This window comes from Physella acuta, unplaced genomic scaffold, assembly GCF_028476545.2.
Source record: "Physella acuta isolate Inbredline_101_S28 unplaced genomic scaffold, ASM2847654v3 ptg001333l, whole genome shotgun sequence".
Lineage (NCBI taxonomy): Eukaryota > Metazoa > Mollusca > Gastropoda > Physidae > Physella > Physella acuta.
In genome coordinates, this window is record NW_026732848.1 from 97,075 (window position 1) to 116,179 (window position 19,105).

Here is a 19,105-nt window from a genome sequence, read left to right on the forward strand (position 1 = left end):
TTCAGCAGTTATATCTTTTTAAAGTAGTAATCTGTTAGAATAGGCCTAGATCTCTATATCAGTATATCTCAAACAATTTTCCTTGTTATCTAGCGGTCGAGGTCTGAGTGAACACGCGCGTTAGAACACTAATTAATATTGTGAGTATTCACAACTGTCGTATTGCTTTAAATATGTCACTGTTTAATGCTTTTATTTCTAATGTTCACAATCGTCACATTACATCGGCCTCAAAATTATTTTTACTATATCAAGAAAAAATAATTATATTCGTGTTGTAGAGGGGGGGGGGGGGGGGGAAGGAGGGAACCACACCCCGAGTTACCTTACCGGGTTACACCCGACCTAGATCTATAGTGACACCACTGTGTTGTCACTGTAGGGGATGCTCGTTTTAAACACACGTCAATTCGTTTATGGATGACACTATTATAGCATCTAGATCTATATCACAATCCACAATTACACTGTAATTTAGTCTTCTTATATCTTATACTGACTTAGATTTATATGATTCTAGGCTTAATAATACATCTGTAAAATTAAAAAAAAAAGCCTGCTAATATTGTATAGGTTAGTTTTAAGGAATAATATTTAGACTACTAGACTAATAACTAATTAATTAATTAAGTAACTACAAAACTAAGTTTATAAAAAAAAATAATTTGACTAATCCAATTTCTATTTCTTTTCGATTTAATAAAATGAATAATTTCTTCATTTTTTATTTCGATATTTTAAAAGAACATGTCTCTGTGGTTGCATTAAAAATTGAAATCTCAGGCAAAAGCGTCGACGGAAGCAAGGCTTACTGTTTGGTGTCTTTAAACTTAAACTAGATCAAGAGTTTAGATTCTACCTCAGTTGACATATTTCGAAATAAAACCTACAATGTCCGGCAGAGAAGGTAAAAACTAAAGAGATTGACGATTTTAAAAGATAAGGAATGAAGATCTAGAGTCTAGAGTCTAGAGTAAATAAAAATAAATAGAATCGACCTGATTCAACCTTACTGTCTGCCTGGTCTGATTAACATTCAATCAAAATTCAAATGAAAATAACATCATTCTGAGAGTGAGAGCTAGATTCTAGACTAGATCTAGATTCTGGATCTAGAATCTAGATAGATCTAGATCTAGAGATCTTGATTCTCTAGAATAGAATCGATCCAGATCTAATCAATCTTGATCTCGATAAAATCATAATCACTAGATTAGCGAGGCTCACTAACTTGAAAGCGTCCTTGGTTGCTAACCAGAACATGGCTACCTCACCTTAGCCTACGATTGGGCAATTTTTTCTGCTATGTTCGAGAGACCACCTTAACATTAAGTTTAAAAATAATTATCACGCGAAAAATGGCGTTTTTTTTCTCGTATTTTAAGCTATCTGAAGATGACAAACCTATTTTTCGCAGAATTTTTTTTTAAAAATTTGCTTCCGACCATGGAGGTCAAACGTAAACATGGGTATAGTTTGAGTTGTTTAAAAACTTTAAATAAAGGACTGTTAGTAGTTTTTCTTACTATATGTGAAATCTACTCAATTCTCAATTTAAACATGACAACTGAATAAAAAACGTCCATACTTTATCCTCTAGGCACTAATTTTGGGGGTTGTAGCGAGTTTAGACTAAATTATTGAATTTTAAATTTTTTTGTCACTCACAGCTATGATATGACGGATCATCCATGACAACCTGGTTAAAAGTTGAAAGGTTTAACTTTTTAAGTGACCGTGAAATAGATCTATTTTTTTTTCACAAGAGAGTTCCTAAAAGTAGAATTGGCCCGTCTATCGTCGGGATATATTTATAGAGGAAAAACATTTAAGAGAATGTCATCAGAAAAGAATTAAAAAAAAGACAAGACAGAAGTGATGTTTGAATTCTTTTATTTCTTTAATTTTATAACATTTTTTATTGTATAAAAGAGCAAAATAAAAAACCATGCCAGGTAAACGTATCCATTCAAATAGCGGTCACGTGGTCAAAAAAAATTAAAAAATTTGGTTGTCATTTTTTGGTCGATCTTATAAAAAAAAGGGTTGACGATATTTGATTTATTTTTTCATAGACTGATAAAACTAATAATGCTTTACTATGGAAATCAATTTTGTGATATGGAGATCTATATTTAAAAAGTTATATTATTTTGAATGACACCGACTTTAAATTTAGCCTACATTCCCCAAAGCAATTTTTGAAAATGCTTTTCTGGCATATTTAGCCTTGCCACCTATAGCATGTTTTTATAACGTGAAAACCCACCATTTTACTCGTGATAAACATTTTTAAAAGTAATTCTAAGAAGGTCTCTGGAACTAAGTCGAAAAACTCGCCGGAAGTCATGGTCCGATCCTTACGCCATGTTCTGGTTAGCAACCAAGGACGCTTTCAAGTTAGTGAACCTCGCTAACTGTTAGGTGTCTAAATGGCACTGTAAGGTAGGGTATTATTAGATTGATCGTTTAGTGAAACAAGTAATTAAAAAAAGTCTAGTGACAATTTTAGCGCAATTTCCTTGTGTTATCTAAAAATAGCTCTGTCGTAGCGTAAATCAAGAGCATGGTTAGTAAAACCATTGGTTAGTTATTAAAACGTTTTTTATTAATTTTTTTTTCAGTATTTTACATGTTTTATTTACAATAGAGTAACATGACTAAAAACCATTGCGCGCCCAGCTACCGAACGTGACGTCGCAGCCATTGAACGTGATGGCGCAGCTATTGAATGTGATGACGCGTGTGGTGTGGTTGCATAAAATGCCTACTAATTCGGTCCAAATTCTAATTAATTCAAAATTTTTTTTGTGACCAAACGAAAGGATATTTTTGAAAACTTTCTTCGGCAATATTGTTCTAAATTATGGCAGAAATCGATTGGTACATGTTTTAAGTCACTAAGTGGTCTGGTTGCCGAGATATGGGCCAAAAACTGCATTTTTTCGAGGTTTTTTGGCTTTTTCGGGAAATCCATGAAAGAAACCCGGAATTTTTATGGCCTATGTTCATCCTCGTAACTTGCTTAACATAATTGCTTTTGGAACTAGTCCTCGATATTGCTTCGTTGAGGAGGAGATACGACTTAAAGCTGCGGACACACATCCATCCATCCATCCATCCATCCATTCATTCCCAGAAAAGACGAGTTAATAAACGCAATTCTCCAGAATGGAAATTGCGCTAAAAAAAATGCAATTATTATGTGCCGATTTTAAGAAATCGGCCTCCTAAAAAGGTCACTGAAAGCACGTAATTTTTTATTGTGACGTCATCGCTATTGTTACGGAAGCTGTACAGTAGTATCCTCGCTGCTTATATAATTGTGTTTTCTTTTCACTTGACACTCTTTTTCAGCTTATTTTGCTAGCGTAATTAGACTAATTAAGCCTAATTATGGATATTTCACCTGGCTTTTGGATTATACTATGACTCTAAAAGCCCTTAAACCACGACGATCTGTTATTTTTTTAATTTTTTTTTGTTGATCCCTGGAATTAGATCTAGTAGTGAGCGTTGGTCTTTGTGTTATTTACATTTAGGCCTAATTATTTGTTTTCAAATTTGTTATAGCTTAATTAATTTGTCTTAATTCTTATTGATTTAATAAATTTTAATTAGGCTAATTATAATATTATTTTCACTGGTCTTCGTTGATACATTGATTAGGCTTAATAATGTTAATATTATTACGATTTTAGAGGCCTGATAAATTAAATAATTTTAGCGTTGGGTCTAAGTTTACAGTACTAATTATTACTTAGTAAACCAAGTACGCATGAACTAGGACATGTGTGTGCTGTGCCCGTGCTGTGGCGGGCGATGCCTCTCTCGCTGACAAACCAGCGCGAGCGAGCGAGTCGTGTGTCACACTTGGTCTGTGTCGATGTTTGGAATGCATAGGCATAGGCCTAATTCTCGCTCTCGGGGTAATAAATTTGTATGCGCTGACATTTGAACAATCAAATAGACACACATCTTAATTAAATACATTTAATGTGAACTTTATATTAATCTAGACCTACAATACTAATTATAACTTGGGATAACAAAGTACTTGGACTAGATTTAGCGCATGCTCACACTGTGCTGTGAGTTTTCTCTCGCTGGTTGACAAAAGAACGCAGGCGGGCTGGCGATGTTTGTAATTTGCATATATCTTCGCTCACAGGCGATCATTTTAATGTGATTGGCCTCTTTTTATTTTATAGGCCTGATTAATTGTATTTGATAGGCTAACTTTTCTGGTTGACAAAACTACGCGAGCGAGATGTCCGCCACGCTAACTTTATCAATTTTAATGCTATTGCAGATTTAAAAAAAAAAAAAATCAAATACTTACAAATCTTAACAATATTTTAAACTGAGCATCGGCGAAACTTTGTGAATAACACACCTGTCCCAAGTCCAGTGAGAGAGGAGGGTTAGATTCATTTTACAATGACATCTCTAGAATTTTATAAATTGCCCTGATTAAGCATTGCTAAAACACTTACACTAGTTAATAAAACATGCATGGGATAGAATATCTTTAAAAAGTTTAGATCTATTCTATATTCTTAAACATATTTTATTGACGCATATTTGTCATCAAATTCATTAATCTGGGTTTAGTTTTCCTTTTTAAACATCCTTCCATTAAAAAAAAAAGGAAATCTAATATTTTTAAAAATGTAGATCTAGATCTAATTCCATCTTGTGATTTTTATTCTGACGAAGACAGTGTCCATACGAATAGAAATGTGGTAATAAAATCAAATGTACTGTGCATATTCTGCTAAAATCAAATCAGCTGCAAGGTCAACCATGCAGAGTTCTTCTCTTCAGATAGGCATATGGTTGTCACGGATTGTTTGGCTTGCAATGCAGGGAGTGGCCAATTAATAAAAATCAGTAATTAAGCTCCAAATGAGTTTATTGTCAACAAATTAAGTATTTGATTGATTAGAGATTGATCTCTAGTTTTCATTGGTAATGTTTAAATTGAAAAATAACGAAATTTAAAATTAGTGAGTATCCCTACACTAGATCTAGGCCTAGATCTAGATCCTGAACTTGCTAGAATCAGTATCCAAGCAGTACAACTCATCATTACTCAGTTCTCATTTCAATCTAGTTTTCAATTATTTTGAAATATTGTCATAGGCCTACACTTATAATTTATAATATAACAATTAATAATACTACCTGAGGGGGGGGGGGGAATGGTTCGAATGAAAGCACTGCTATTCTAGCAAAATGTTGGGTGTTGGTAAATTGTGAGACATGGAATAGTGAGGCGGTATATTGTGAAAAGAAAATGCCAGACATACCTGCAGAATCATTAGTGAATAGCGAGACAAAATTTGCATGACATTTTTTTTTATTCTTGCTTTTGGTGGTATGTTTTTCTCCAGATGTACGAAAAGAAAAGTTATAAATTACATAAGTAGATATATCACAAGTGATGAATGTTGTCCTTTTTAAAAAAAAATTGCTTGATCTAGTTTTGATTTTTTTAATATTAAAAAACCTTAACATCTTTGCTCCTATGATCGTCGCTCATGTTTTCTTGTCAGCTGGATAAAAATCCTGTCTCAGTCGACATGTGCGTTTGAGTACATAAAGAGAAAGACTATATTTTTAAAAATCTATATCTAGATCTATATTTAAAAATCTGAACATTGTCGCCCACTTCTAGCCGCTCATGTTTTCTTGTCTGCGCAAGAGGGGTCACAGTCAATGCATCTAAAAACTTTAACATAGGACATAGCCTGAGCAATAGGGCCTAGCAATATGACAAATGTGCTTGGGGTCATTGTGACTTAAACAATACAAAGTGTTAAAGATTTGAAGGTCAATATCTTCTGATCTTGTAGAAAGCATATAATAGTAAATATTAAAAAAGTGTAGGCCTATTTTTTTTTTCAAGTATTTTTAATTATAAACATTTTTAAAAATCAACAAAATTGAGAAGAAAATATAAATCGTAGGTGCCGGCAATAATGCAAACTTTTTTTGCAACAATTCAAATGTTTGCGGTGGTAGTGGCTTCGAGCACAGTGATGCCCTAAAAGCAATTTGTCAAGTGGCTATGGAGTTCCACAAAAAAAAAGTTGAAAAAAATCATCAGCATGTCAACAATACAATGGAAACATCTTAAAAGTTCATTGTAAATCGAATGCAGTATAATCTTTGCAGTCTTGGATTTTACACCCACAAAGTACAAGTATTGGGTGGGGGTAAGAAGCCAGACAAAAATGTTATGTCACCTGTGGTTCTTGCACCCTTTTCGCAATTTACTGCCTCGCCATTAATAATTGGTAACACAACATGATTTACAAAAAAAGTATTTGTGAAGCTTTGAGTAGTACTGTTATTACGTAACAATTGATGTTTTTCTAATGGGAAAATATTTTAGTTTCTATATTTGTGTTTGTAGTTCTCAAATTTTCAATACTGGCACCAAGAGTTGTAAGCACATATACCTTGTTCTTTCAAATCACTAGCATCACTTGAAATTTCTTGTATTAAAAAAAAACTCAGTGTTTTAAAATTCTGTTTTCAGGTGGTAAAAAGAAGCCTTTAAAGCAGCCCAAGAAAGGCAAAGATGAGATGGATGAGGTTAGAAAATTTATGATCAAAAATGCAGTTTTTTGTTATATTTAGAAATTTTAAAGTAATATTACTAAAATAGTGTTTACCAAGTATATTTTTTTATTCAAAATAGGAAGATATGGCCTTCAAACAAAAACAAAAGGAAGAACAGAAAGCTTTGAAAGAAGCTGCTGCCAAAGCTGCAGGAAAAGGACCTTTAAGTAAGTTGTTTCAGACAATAATAAATATATTTTCAAAATATTTAACCCTTTACAGTCCTACGTGCCTGCGGTCACCCAAGAATTTTTTTGGTTGTTACAGTCCAGTGAGACTGCGAGATTTTGCAGATAGTGGCGGATGAAGAAAATATAATGTTTTCTTAATGTTGTTTTCTTGTTGCTCTATCACAAGTAGTTCATTATCTACAATTTTTCTTAAATTTCTTTTTCAAAATTATGAGCAATATAAATAGCAAAATTAAATCTAATTAAAATATCTCTGCCTTTATTTATAATGTAACTAGTACTGTGATATTGTAAAAGTAACTTAGTAAGTAGCTCCAGTGACTATATTGAAATAGTTTTTTGCATTTAAAATAAAATTTTATAGAAATAATATAATTATTAGAAGTATTATTTTGTTAACGTTTCTCAGGGACTAATGTAATTTTTATTTATTAATAGTAAACTATTGCTAATGAACCTCATATATAATCAGCCTGCTTGAATGGTTTTGGCCGTAATTTTACGATTTTGACACCCAGGTTACGGAACTATGATTATGCTGCAAAGGTTACACTTTTGCCTTCTGTAGAAATCAAAATTGAATTGGGTCGACCTTTTTTTTGTGTGTTGTAAAACGTAATATTCCCGGTCGAGTTTTACTTTTAGACTAGATTTTGACTATATTTAGCTAGTTAAAATTTCAGCTGTGTTATCCCGCTCGATTGTTTCAAGCATCTTCTGTAACAATCCCCTCCCCTCCCGCCAATGTCATGTTGGGCGGTAGTCGTTGGGTCTATGTTGTGAACTTTATTAACTCCGAGAATGGTCTGTGGTCTTGCCTTGATCATTGGAAGTCTGGTTTCACATGGAAAATATCTAATAAAATTAAACCTACAACTAGATCTACTTAGTTTTCAAGAAAAATAGTCTAAAGTTTAAATCATAAAATAATAAATTATTCAAGCGTAGGTTTATATTCATTTTATGAAAATGATCTGGGTGTGGGTAAAATGCGAGACATAGTTGCGGTGGAATTACAGGTAAAAATAGCGAGACATAATTTATTGAGGCATGTTGTTTGAGATGTGCGTGAAGAAAAGTTTTTACTAAACAAGATCTAGGCCCATCTAGATCAATCACAGATCATATTTTAAAAAAAAATAACCCTTTCTTCTAGATATTACCTAGATAAAAGCTAGATTTAAAAAAATTCAACAAGAAATATGCTTAATCTAAAAATTGTCACCCGTGTCATTGGCCTCTCACGTTTTTAGTGAGATGGAAAAGATCCTGGTCGAGGGGTCACTGAGTTCACATTGGTTTAGATATCGGTAGTGTAGACCTATAGCATACGTGATACTACTCATAGCAAGAACAATTCCTATTTGAGATTTTCCACTATATGCTTACAGGCTGAGTTTCACGTTTTTTTTTTAAATTAGTCAATTTCTTTAAAATAAACATTTCAAGCAATTTATTTACTTTGTCCTAGGTACTACATATCAGAAACTTAGAAAACACTACAAAGACTAGTGTAAGAACTATAAAAATTAAATTTGCTTGAGAGACGTATTGATTTTTATTCTTTATTTTGTTAATTGTAAACATTCAATTTTTCAGCATCTGGTGGTATAAAGAAATCTGGAAAAAAATGACCCATCGCTAATGTCTGAGTTGTCATCATTTTCTCCTTGTTCATACTGTCATTTTTAAGTTCAGAGCACCATTGGATTTGATATATTTAAGGTTGTTTCAATATGCATAAATAAATGAAATTTACACACATAGGATTTTGTTGTTGTTTTTCAGTTGGACATAGATATTGTTTAAAAATATTCAAATAACAAATTGGATTTTGAAAATTTTTATTTTTATTTTAAACAACACATTCATGTTTGATTAAAGTGAAGTAAAAAACTTGTTAACAAAATCAACATCCTTACACCATATATACATCTGGTGCAAGATTCAAGTGTTAATAGTATAGTTAAATTTCATCCAGTTATCACTATTTCTAGATAAATTTCAACACATTTTAAAAGTATGCAGATCTATACACTATACATAAAAATGTTGCAACATTAGAAACACTGTCGTTTTATTTACAATATTTATCTATCAAGTCCTCAGCATTTATTTTAATTCTTTTTTCTGCCTCTCTTGTTATGTCTTCGACTCCTGAAGAAAAATTTAATAATTGGGCACTAATAGCCAACATCCAAATATGTTAAAACTCTAACATAAAATAAAAGTAATACACAAAATTAAAAAAAAAATTTCATCACCTCCATTTACTCCATATTGAATAATAGAAATATGTTTACTTACGAAATAATTTCAACATGATCAATGGCCCACTGATCAAAACCATGACCATCATGCACTGGCTGCCACCACCTGAACTGCACACCAACTTCTTTAGCTGCTTGAGGGATGTCATAAGCAACTCGCTTTGGTCTCAAGAAATCTATGGGATCATGTTGAGCTAAAAGATACCATTCTGCACCCTGTTAAAAGAAATTTTTTTTAGTATTTTAATTTAATCACTCTTAAAAAATGGTTTTAACAACAGTATTTACATTTACAAAATTTCAAAAGTAATAAAATTTAATAAAATTAAGCTGGACATCATTAGGAGTAGACACTTATGAATGCTGTGAGAACATACCTTGTTCTTAGAGTATTGCAGTAAGACACCTCTATATTTTGGGCCCTCTCCTAACTGTACATTACAGTTGTCTGTCTGAGCAGTACAACCTATCTGTATTACAAAGATGATTTTTCTGGAGAAGACACATAAAGACATTTTTTAAAACCAAAATTAAATTGTGTAGATAAGTGTAACCAGAATTGTAGTAGAACTTGAGATATATTGCAGAAGTTAATTAAGTAATATAATTTTCCCTATTCTTTTTATTCTTTCATTGCATGATTAATATGTAAAATAAGAGCACTATTCGGTACACATCAATTAAATAAAAACTTAATTTACACCGGAGCTGTTTTGCAGAAATTATTAAATGAAGGGATAATAACAGTGCCACTCCATACATAGCTATTCAATCAATGGAAGATTTGCATCATTATCAAGTCTTAACAGACACTAATGACAACACTTTTCCTCACATAGCATCTGATGTATCCAGTTCAGCAGTGATGGCCTGCCTCTCACCACACCCATTAAAGTAGAGAGTTTTCCCATGGGCGTAAGGCAACAAGGCCCCACAACCAAACCCAATTCCTCCACCAGAAATTGTTTGCCAGTGGGATGTGAATATTCCTCCCTCAAATGAGTCAAACAGACGAGTCAATAATCTGTTGGCGTTTGGTAAACAGTTTGGACCTGGAACACATACATTTCATTTGACTTTGAAAGGAAAATCATTCAGAATAATTATCAATTATTATGTAATCACAAATATTTTCTATGTTGATAAAGTTGACTGATCATTTTGGATATTGTAATCTGACACAGTTCATACAAACTTAAATTTCATTTTTTTGGTAAATTACTTATTAGGATATGTTACTCTATATCCTAGCCATATGATAAGACCTACCTATGTAATTTTCATCACAGTGACAAACTCCTTGAATACAGTCCCCTCTGCCACTGCACATATCTTCACACCTCTCACCAATATAAATATCATCCAAAGCCCAAGCTGAGCTGCTATTTTTTCCTTCTTGAATCCATCGAAACTGTGTTGTGCTACAATAGAACATGTTTTCAAATGAGAAATAATATTTTAAAACTGGGGATGAAAATATTTAAAACAAAGAAAAAAAAATCCTAATATTACTATAAATACCTAACCTGGCTAATATAGAATCCATAAAATAAGTACTAAGGTACATAAATAACATAAACAAAATTTAAATAATTAACTCACAAATAAGATAACATTTACCTTCATGATATTTGAAAAATGTGTACTTAGAAAGTTCAATAAACACTTACAATATATAAATAATGCTGTACACTATAATAGTCATGAGATTAATACCTTGAAAAAGTAACCTCTGAGAGAGGGATTGTAATCCTTGTCCAAACTGGCACTTGTGACACATTGTAGTAACTGGCATGATGGTGGCTGTGTGGGTTACACAAGCCACCATTTTGACTGCCTGGAAGACAAGATGGCTGTACAGGCTCCCAGAGTTCTGTGCTTGGGTTCCTTCTAAATTCCAACTTGATTTTACTGTCTGGAGCTGTGCAAACATCTTCAAACTTTCCACAGCCTATTATTATCTAAACGATGAATAAATACAGATATACTTAGTCTTATGTCATTTAATTAGTCATTAAATGACCAAGAGATGTATTATAAATAACGTCTGTTAATTTAAGTGCCAGTTAAAAATTATGCAACATTGAATTTTTTAATGAAATTAAACCATAGCTAAAATGGGATTATACTATTTTAGGCTAATTAAAGGTAATATTTGGATTTCAAAGAAATTATAATTATTTGAAGTTTATATATGTACTATGCACTAAAAAAGAATTGCTCAAATTGCAAGAATTGCTTAAATATTTTAATATAAAAAAATATCAAAGGTAGTTGAGAAATAAATATTGATCTAAAAAAAACTTTTTTTAAAGTATAATATATTCATCAATTTTTTTCTAAGTAGCCTATGTGTATTAAAGCATGATTGGTGTGTAATAAACAAATAACATTTTTTTTTTACCTTAAACTGAAGCATGTACCCAGGCTGAACAATCAACTGGTTGGTTGTGAACTTCTGCATTTGGTGTCCACTGTCCTTGTTAACATGATCTGGCCACACCATCGCTGACCCGCTCTGTCCTTCAACCAGGCACTCCCCTCCATCTCCCTCTATGACACCGTTTGGACTAAACTCCCACCCTGAAGGGTCATCATTGACCGCTGGCTCATCCTCAAAAGACTGGCTGTACTCACTGGGGTTGATCTCCTTGCCCCCAATGAAAACATCATCAATGGCCCAGTGGACACGAGGGGATGTCATGGGTGGGGTTTCAGCCTGCACCCAGCGCACCACAGTGTTGTTGGTTCTAGCTGCAGTTGGTAGGGATATGTAGTCATTTCTGGATGGCCAGTACCTTATGGGGGATAGTTTGTGCAAAGTCTGCCAACTAACACCTGTATGATAAAGCAAAGAAGCTGATTGAAGATTTAGAAGCAGACATAACTATGAGGTTTCTAATTGACAAAATATTGCAATAACACTACAGTTTATAATGCAAGTCATAAGGGAGTTAAATAATATCAATTAAAATAACTAATAAATAGCTAATTATAGTGGCAATGATTACTATAAGTCTCACTATCATCAGCAATTTAGATATTGAAATGGTGCCTTAAGTTGCTTTTTAATATAATAAATGAAATAGACTTACCACCATCGTTAGAGAACTGTAGGAAGACACTTTGAACTTTGTGATCAGGAGGTTGACTACATAGGTTGTACACACTGTCCTTGCTCCACATGAAAGCTGTGTACTGGATGAACCTGAGATGTGACAGGTGAACCTTTAGCTCACAGATTTTTATACATCTTTAGCTCACACATTTTATCCATCATACAAGGTCTACTGACAAATTAGAATGTTATCCTGGTGACTAATTACAGCAGAGGTCACCTGCTACTTATTCCTCAGCATATTTAAAAATTGTATGATGAGCACTTTGTCAACCTAATCTTTACTCCCTTTGACTAAAGTCATGTACATTAAGACTGAGTGGATTAAGTTACACCCGATAGACTTAACCAGGCACTTAAAGATTAACAATAATGAGTTATATCTCTTGACCATGCCACTCTATAAGCATAAGCCTTTCTTTAAAGCTAGTGATTTTTTATAAAAACAAAAAGCTAAAAATAAAAGTATTGAAGTGATCTTACCTAGCATCTCTGAGATCAAGACTTGCGGTGACTATCTCCCTCGCACCAGGGCCGTTAAACACAAGAGCTGGGCCATGGACTAATGTTTTACATGGAGTCTGTACATGGCCACCTTGGGCCCAGGGCCATTTAGTAGCATTTAAGTTATCTACTTTATCAAAAGTGTCTTTTAATTGTATCTATGGAAGTAGATAAAAAAATTAAAAAAAATAAAAAGTTAAAAAGATAATTCTTATTAAACTTGAAATATTATCTTCTTAAATGGGTATAACAGCTAAAACAATAGTCTTAATCTAGCAGATTGCAGTAGGATATAGTATAGTGCATTGCTAACACCCATGTTGCAGATGTTAGATAACTCAATTCTAACAAGTTAAAGAAAACAAGACATTTATTTGATATTTCTCATGTTATTATACATAATCTATGGTTAGCTTTTATTCTATGTGACAAGAAGACATGCAATCAATAAGGTACTGACTGGTACTTCATGAGGCTCAGATTGTGAGCAGTCATCCCCACTGTAGCCCCCATCACACACACACTGCTCCATCAGACAGTAGCCATGACCACTGCAGGACCTTGGGCAGGACGGCCCAATGTAAATATCTGCCAAGGCCGAGTCTTGTGAGTCTGGCATACCATCAGGCAGCTGCTGCCAACGAAACCTGGTTCCACTGGATAGAAAAATATTTATTTGAAATTTTTTTTAAATGGGTATAAAAATAAATATATTAAAAATCCACTGGGTATAAAAATAAATATATTAAAAATCCACTGGGCATAATAATAAATATATTAAAAATCCACTGAGTATAGAAATAATGATATTAAAAATCCACTGAGTATAGAAATAATGATATTAAAAATCCTCTGAGTATAGAAATAATGATATTAAAAACATTATGTTGACTGACAGGATGTTTTCAAACGAATTTTTTTACTAGTACTGCTATTTCGACCCTGGACAAAAGTCTAACTGAATTTCATGGCAGAAATACTGTAAAAAGCTATAATACTCTTTTAACATTTCCATAGAAATCCAAATTTAATTAAAACAAAAAAACAACCCGACTATATTCATACTGTCTTGCTTATTATGTTTTTGGAAGAACAAGAAAAAGCTAGATTAAAAAGCCTTGCTACTGCTTTGCTGGTGTTCTGAAAATCTACAAAATCTTGATTAAAACAGCACTCTTAACTGTACAAAAACATTAGATATAAGCAAATAAAAATGAATGACACTGTGTACATACTTAGAAACAGGAAGACCATGTAAGGGGAGGACAATCCTCCGCCAGTTGTCATGGACACTGTGATAATGTGAGGCAGCAATACTAGAATGTGGCTGGCACAGTTTGTCCTCAAAGCACAGGGAAACCAAATCTACCCATGTCATACCATGGTCAGTGGAGTACTCTACATTCACCTGAGATAAAGTGAGGTTCTTTTTCAGTATGGAAATACATAATTTGTATTACATAAAATTTACATGAAAGAATAGTTTACCAATGATATAAAACATCAAAGAGAAAGATCTCAGGCTATTTTGTACTTATGTGATAAATGAGGCAAAGGATGGGGAGTAAAAGAAATGTTGGTAGAAAGTGTTTTTTGTTTCTTAAAAACTAAACTGATAAAAAAACATGTCATGTGATTTTAGAACTGATTATTTTATGTGGGAGAATAAAAATGGAAATTTATGAGATCATTTTAAAGGGAGGGGAAGTTCTGGCTTTTTGTGAAAACATGTAGTGATAAGGAGTAAGGGGGGGGGGGGGAGTAGTTTAAAGTTTGGTGAAGTTATACATTTACGTATGAACCTAACAGCACTTAGGTAAGTTCAAATGTTCAATTGGTCTTCAAACCTACAGTGTGAAATAAGATTTTCTACTTACAGGTCTTATGCTAACATTCCAAGGTTTTCCACAGCCCACGTTGATAGAAAACTGCAGCACATGTTTGTCGCTGGTCTTCACATCTCTAGAGGAGAGTGTGGAGGGTTCATAAGCTTTTGTTCTCCCCACAGCAACTCCCTCCTTCCAGCAGTACTTGCCTACAGCCATGTTGTCAGCTGTCACCAGGTCTAAGAACTCAAAGCCCGAGGTGAAGTTTATTGAGACGTGCGCTGGGTTGATCTCTTCACCGTTAATTCTGATTCCGTCAATTAGCCAGTCAGCTATTTTTTGTTTCCCATTTTGGGGCTGCCACCATCGCAGCTGGGTGCCTTCTTTCCTCGCCCCCTCTGGTATTTTCAGGCTCACAAACCTAAAGAAATGAAATTATAAATTGCTTAGAACTAATGTGCAGCATAATATAAAACAAAATTAAATTATTTTAAATAAATGTCAAGAATAACAAAGAAAAATGTATTTAACTTAAGTCTGTATTCAATTTATGTTAAAAATGTTTTAATAACCTAACTCAGTAGGCAATGCTCTTAACAAGACAGACCACAACAGCATAAATAATAAAGCATTTTTTGTATCAACATACTTCTACCACTAGACCACACCATCCCACTAAGGAGGCTTAGTCTAACCAAATCGCTTACCCTGAACCAAAAAAAATATATTCATAACAAGATTTTAAGTTTCATTTTTTTCACCTGATGCCTTGGTGGATTTAAAAAAAAATGGTGTTTGAACCTAGACATAATTTGAAATAGAGTTAGGAAAGTCTGGTTCTAAGAAAGCGCTATATAAAGTGTAATAAAGTTAGGCCTTAATGTTTTTTTATATTTTACCCTGGGGTTCTAAACAGATTGTAGTGCATCTCAGTGATGAAATGCCAGTCAATGCCTCCATTAGTTGAGTACTCCAGGATGACCCCTTCATCACGCTTGGTGGGGCTGTTCACACAGCCATACAAGAAATGGAATTGTATAAGCATGGCTGAACTCAGGTCTAGGGCTCTTGTGACCAGGAGACGAGAACATGGCTGTGTTACAAGAGAAATTATATTACAAGGCTGTGTTATAAGAGATGTTAAATTACATGGCTGTGTTATAAGAGAAATCATATCACACGGTTGTGTTATAAGAGAAATTATATTACATGGCTGTGTTACAGGAGAAATTATATTACATGGCTGTGTTATAAGAGAAATTATAACACATAGTTGTGTTACAAGAGAAATTATATTACATGGCTGTGTTATAAGAGAAATAAAATTACTTGGCTGTTTTACAAGAGAAATTATATTACAAGGCTGTGTTAGAAGAGAAATTATATTACATGGCTGTGTTATAAGAGAGATAAAATTACACGGCTGTGCTAAAAGAGTAATCAAATTTGTACCTTTTTGCAATTACTGTGATAATAACTATTTAGAATTTTAATGCAGATGAAGTAAGAGTAATGGCTGGATAGTAGATCTATATTGTACTGTTAAAAACTAACAAAATATAACCTGATTAAATGAAAAATTACTTCAATAATATTAATGTTATTTTCTCTAATAACTACTAAGTAATTTAATATTTTTCTAGTGGCAGATGAACTGGTCAGAACTGGTCAGAACTTGTCAGACCATGAAGCACGGTGTGAAGCAGTTACACTAAGAGACACAAAAATAAAATAGTTATTACAAACCCCAGTAAAGTGTAGAGCTTCCCCTGCAGACAACAACTGACACGGCTGGCTTGGTTTGCCACCTACAACCTTCACCCAATTGCTTGAGTTGTACCCAGACAAGAAGTCTTCAACAAGGAGGGCAGGTAGAGGAAAGTTGGGCTCTCTGCAGTCCAGACCACCCCAGTCTTCATCACACCTTAGGGAGAGAGAATAGAATAGAGGAACATAGAGGAACATAATAGAAGAACATAATAGGAGAACATAATAGAAGAACACAAGAACAGAATTGAAGAACATAATAGAAAAACATAATAAAAGAACATAATAGGAGATCATAATAGGAGAACATAATAGAAAAACACAAGAACATAATAGAAGAACATAAACGAAGAACATAATAGAAGAACATAATAGGAAAACATAATAGAAGAACAAAAGAACAGAATAGAAGAACAGAATAGAAGAACATAATAAAGAAGAACATAAGAACAGAAAAATAGAAGATTGGAATAGAAGAACAGAATGGAAGGAAGTGTGATCATCTTACAGATCCATAGTGTTTAAGCTACGAGCTGTAAAAAAAAAACATTGTTTAGTGACATACAGGCATTGACTCTCCATACATCTTCCATGACCTTGACATTTGCCAGGGCATGTGGCACCAACATACAAGTGCTGGACTGCCCAGTCTTGACCAGATATGTAGCCAGGGGCCTGATGTATACGGAATCTTGTTTGGGTTGACCTATAATTGCAAATGACAAGCAAATAAAAATTCAACAATAAAATAAGAAAAAAAAATTGAAAGGTTGATTAACATTTGCTTATCAAAAGACCACCAAATAGATTATTCAAAAAGTTAACACACAATACATTTGTTGCTGATTACATAGTATTACAAATATGTATATAAACAACAATTCTAGGATGGGACTTGTTTCTAAACTACATAAACAATGTATATTTAAATACTTTAATTATTAATGAATTACCAGGCAGGTTTAGGTATAGGCACACTAATCCTGTTCCAGCCAATGAAAGCATCAGATCTGAAGACACTGCTAGAATGGTAGTGCTCACATTCAACCATGGATGGCAGGCAGGGAGACTTAAGTAGCTGCCAGCTGTTGCCCATGTCCAGGCTGTACTCCAAAGTCAACTCTGGAGCAAGTAGGTTTTGTGTGAGGAAATGAAATATTTACGTAGTTGTACTTGTCCGCACTATACTCTAAAGTTACAGGTAACAGGTAAGTTTTGTGTGAAGAAACCTAATAATTACGTAATTGTGCATGTCCACACTAATCTAAGTTACATGTGAAGCAGGTAAGTTTTGTGTGAAGAAACCTAATAATTACGTAATTGTGCATTGCATATCCACACTAATCTAAGTTACATGTGAAGCAGGTAAGTTTTGTGTGAGGAAACCTAATAATTACGTAATTGTGCATGTCCACACTAATCTAAGTTACATGTGAAGCAGGTAAGTTTTGTGTGAGGAAACCAAATAATTACTTAATTGTGCTTGTCCACACTGTACTCTAAAGTTACAGGTAACAGGTAAGTTTTGTGTGAGGAAACCTAATAATTACGTAATTGTGCATTGCATGTCCACACTAATCTAAGTTACATGTGAAGCAGGTAAGTTTTGTGTGAGGAAACCAAATAATTACTTAATTGTGCTTGTCCACATTGTACTCTAAAGTTATAGTTAACAGGTAAGTTTTGTGTGAGGAAACCTAATAATTACTTAATTGTGCTTGTCCACATTGTACTCTAAAATTGCAGGTAACAGGTAAGTTTTGTGTGAGAAAAGAAAATAATTATGTAATGTGGAAATTCACACTGTACTATAAAGTAAATATAGTGTGAGAGAGAAAAAGAGGACAATTGTAATTAGCATGCCCAACTTGTAGGCCTACTCTATTGTTTACCAAGGTAAAAGCACGTCCTGAAAGATGATATAATTACCCATATCTCAACCGTTAAATCTGAAGCGCTAACTATTCCAGTAAGAGAGCAGAAACAATTATTTGAAAGTTTATTTTATGATGAAGTTGGTGGCTAAATGGTGACACAAGACTTACCAAAACAAGGTTGATCTGTATTTTTAGCCGAGTCACAACCCATCAGCAACTCAAACTGTATGACACTGCCTTCCCCTACCATCACGTCTGCAGTGCTGGCATACCTTTCATATTCTTTGTCTAAAAATATTACATTTCATTATTAATTTCATTTTCTATTTATAAAAAACTGTTATTTACAGGTAATAAAGGGGTTGTGTAATACCAGGCTGTCTATATTTTCCTATCTAAATTAGATGCCCATCAAGGATATCACAGGGCTTTAGCTTGATGAGCAGTTTCAGAAGGGAATCTAAATTTTTAGAAAACCAACTACTCCCGTGAACTACTTTAATAGTGTATCAAATTTAAAACTTAAACATAATTGTCTTTTGTTAGAATAATATGAATTAATAATAAAATCTGTTGGCCGAAGCATATTTTTTAAAGTTATTACAATAAACTAGTTTATGATGATAAGTTAAATGAATGCCTAATGCACAATAAAGCTGAAAATCACCTCTGAAATGTAAAGCAACATCATCAGACCCACAAACTGGCTCAACCCTTGCCCCAGGACTTTCTAGCCAAGTTGTATTCAGTAGTTCACTTGGGTCATCTTGCAAAACTTCCTGGCCAAACATGTTCCCACCTATATAGATCTGCCAGTTTGATCATACAATTTGACATTAGTGACAGTTAAATAGTCATGAATATTATGTAAATAAAATGATTTAATAATCATTTTATTGATTTATTTAAAAGTTGTTTTAGT

General features: G+C 33.4%; 1 protein-coding gene and 1 long non-coding RNA gene across 2 annotated transcripts in view; one reads left to right on the top strand and one right to left on the bottom strand.

Annotated features, from left to right (window-relative positions):
• The first annotated feature begins 754 nt into the window (after positions 1 to 754).
• LOC131958549 (uncharacterized) lies at positions 755 to 8,583 on the top strand. The gene is made up of 4 exons (XR_009389249.1): positions 755 to 907; positions 6,548 to 6,603; positions 6,710 to 6,797; positions 8,421 to 8,583. It is a non-coding gene; the product is annotated as an uncharacterized LOC131958549 (long non-coding RNA).
• A 71-nt stretch (positions 8,584 to 8,654) lies between these two features.
• LOC131958541 (reelin) overlaps positions 8,655 to 19,105 on the bottom strand; it is a 37,599-nt gene continuing 27,148 nt past the window's right edge. Inside the window, exons 45-62 of the mRNA XM_059323627.1 lie at positions 18,851 to 18,992; positions 18,352 to 18,471; positions 17,260 to 17,428; positions 16,872 to 17,012; positions 16,286 to 16,463; positions 15,439 to 15,632; positions 14,591 to 14,960; positions 13,949 to 14,121; positions 13,174 to 13,369; positions 12,693 to 12,871; positions 12,187 to 12,299; positions 11,496 to 11,929; positions 10,808 to 11,052; positions 10,361 to 10,512; positions 9,927 to 10,143; positions 9,469 to 9,583; positions 9,129 to 9,307; positions 8,655 to 8,978 (exon numbers count right to left, since the gene is read on the bottom strand). Of these exons, the coding sequence (XP_059179610.1) occupies positions 8,939 to 8,978; positions 9,129 to 9,307; positions 9,469 to 9,583; positions 9,927 to 10,143; positions 10,361 to 10,512; positions 10,808 to 11,052; positions 11,496 to 11,929; positions 12,187 to 12,299; positions 12,693 to 12,871; positions 13,174 to 13,369; positions 13,949 to 14,121; positions 14,591 to 14,960; positions 15,439 to 15,632; positions 16,286 to 16,463; positions 16,872 to 17,012; positions 17,260 to 17,428; positions 18,352 to 18,471; positions 18,851 to 18,992 (3,357 nt within the window). The 3' untranslated portion in view covers positions 8,655 to 8,938. The remainder of the gene's footprint in view (positions 8,979 to 9,128; positions 9,308 to 9,468; positions 9,584 to 9,926; positions 10,144 to 10,360; positions 10,513 to 10,807; positions 11,053 to 11,495; positions 11,930 to 12,186; positions 12,300 to 12,692; positions 12,872 to 13,173; positions 13,370 to 13,948; positions 14,122 to 14,590; positions 14,961 to 15,438; positions 15,633 to 16,285; positions 16,464 to 16,871; positions 17,013 to 17,259; positions 17,429 to 18,351; positions 18,472 to 18,850; positions 18,993 to 19,105) is intronic.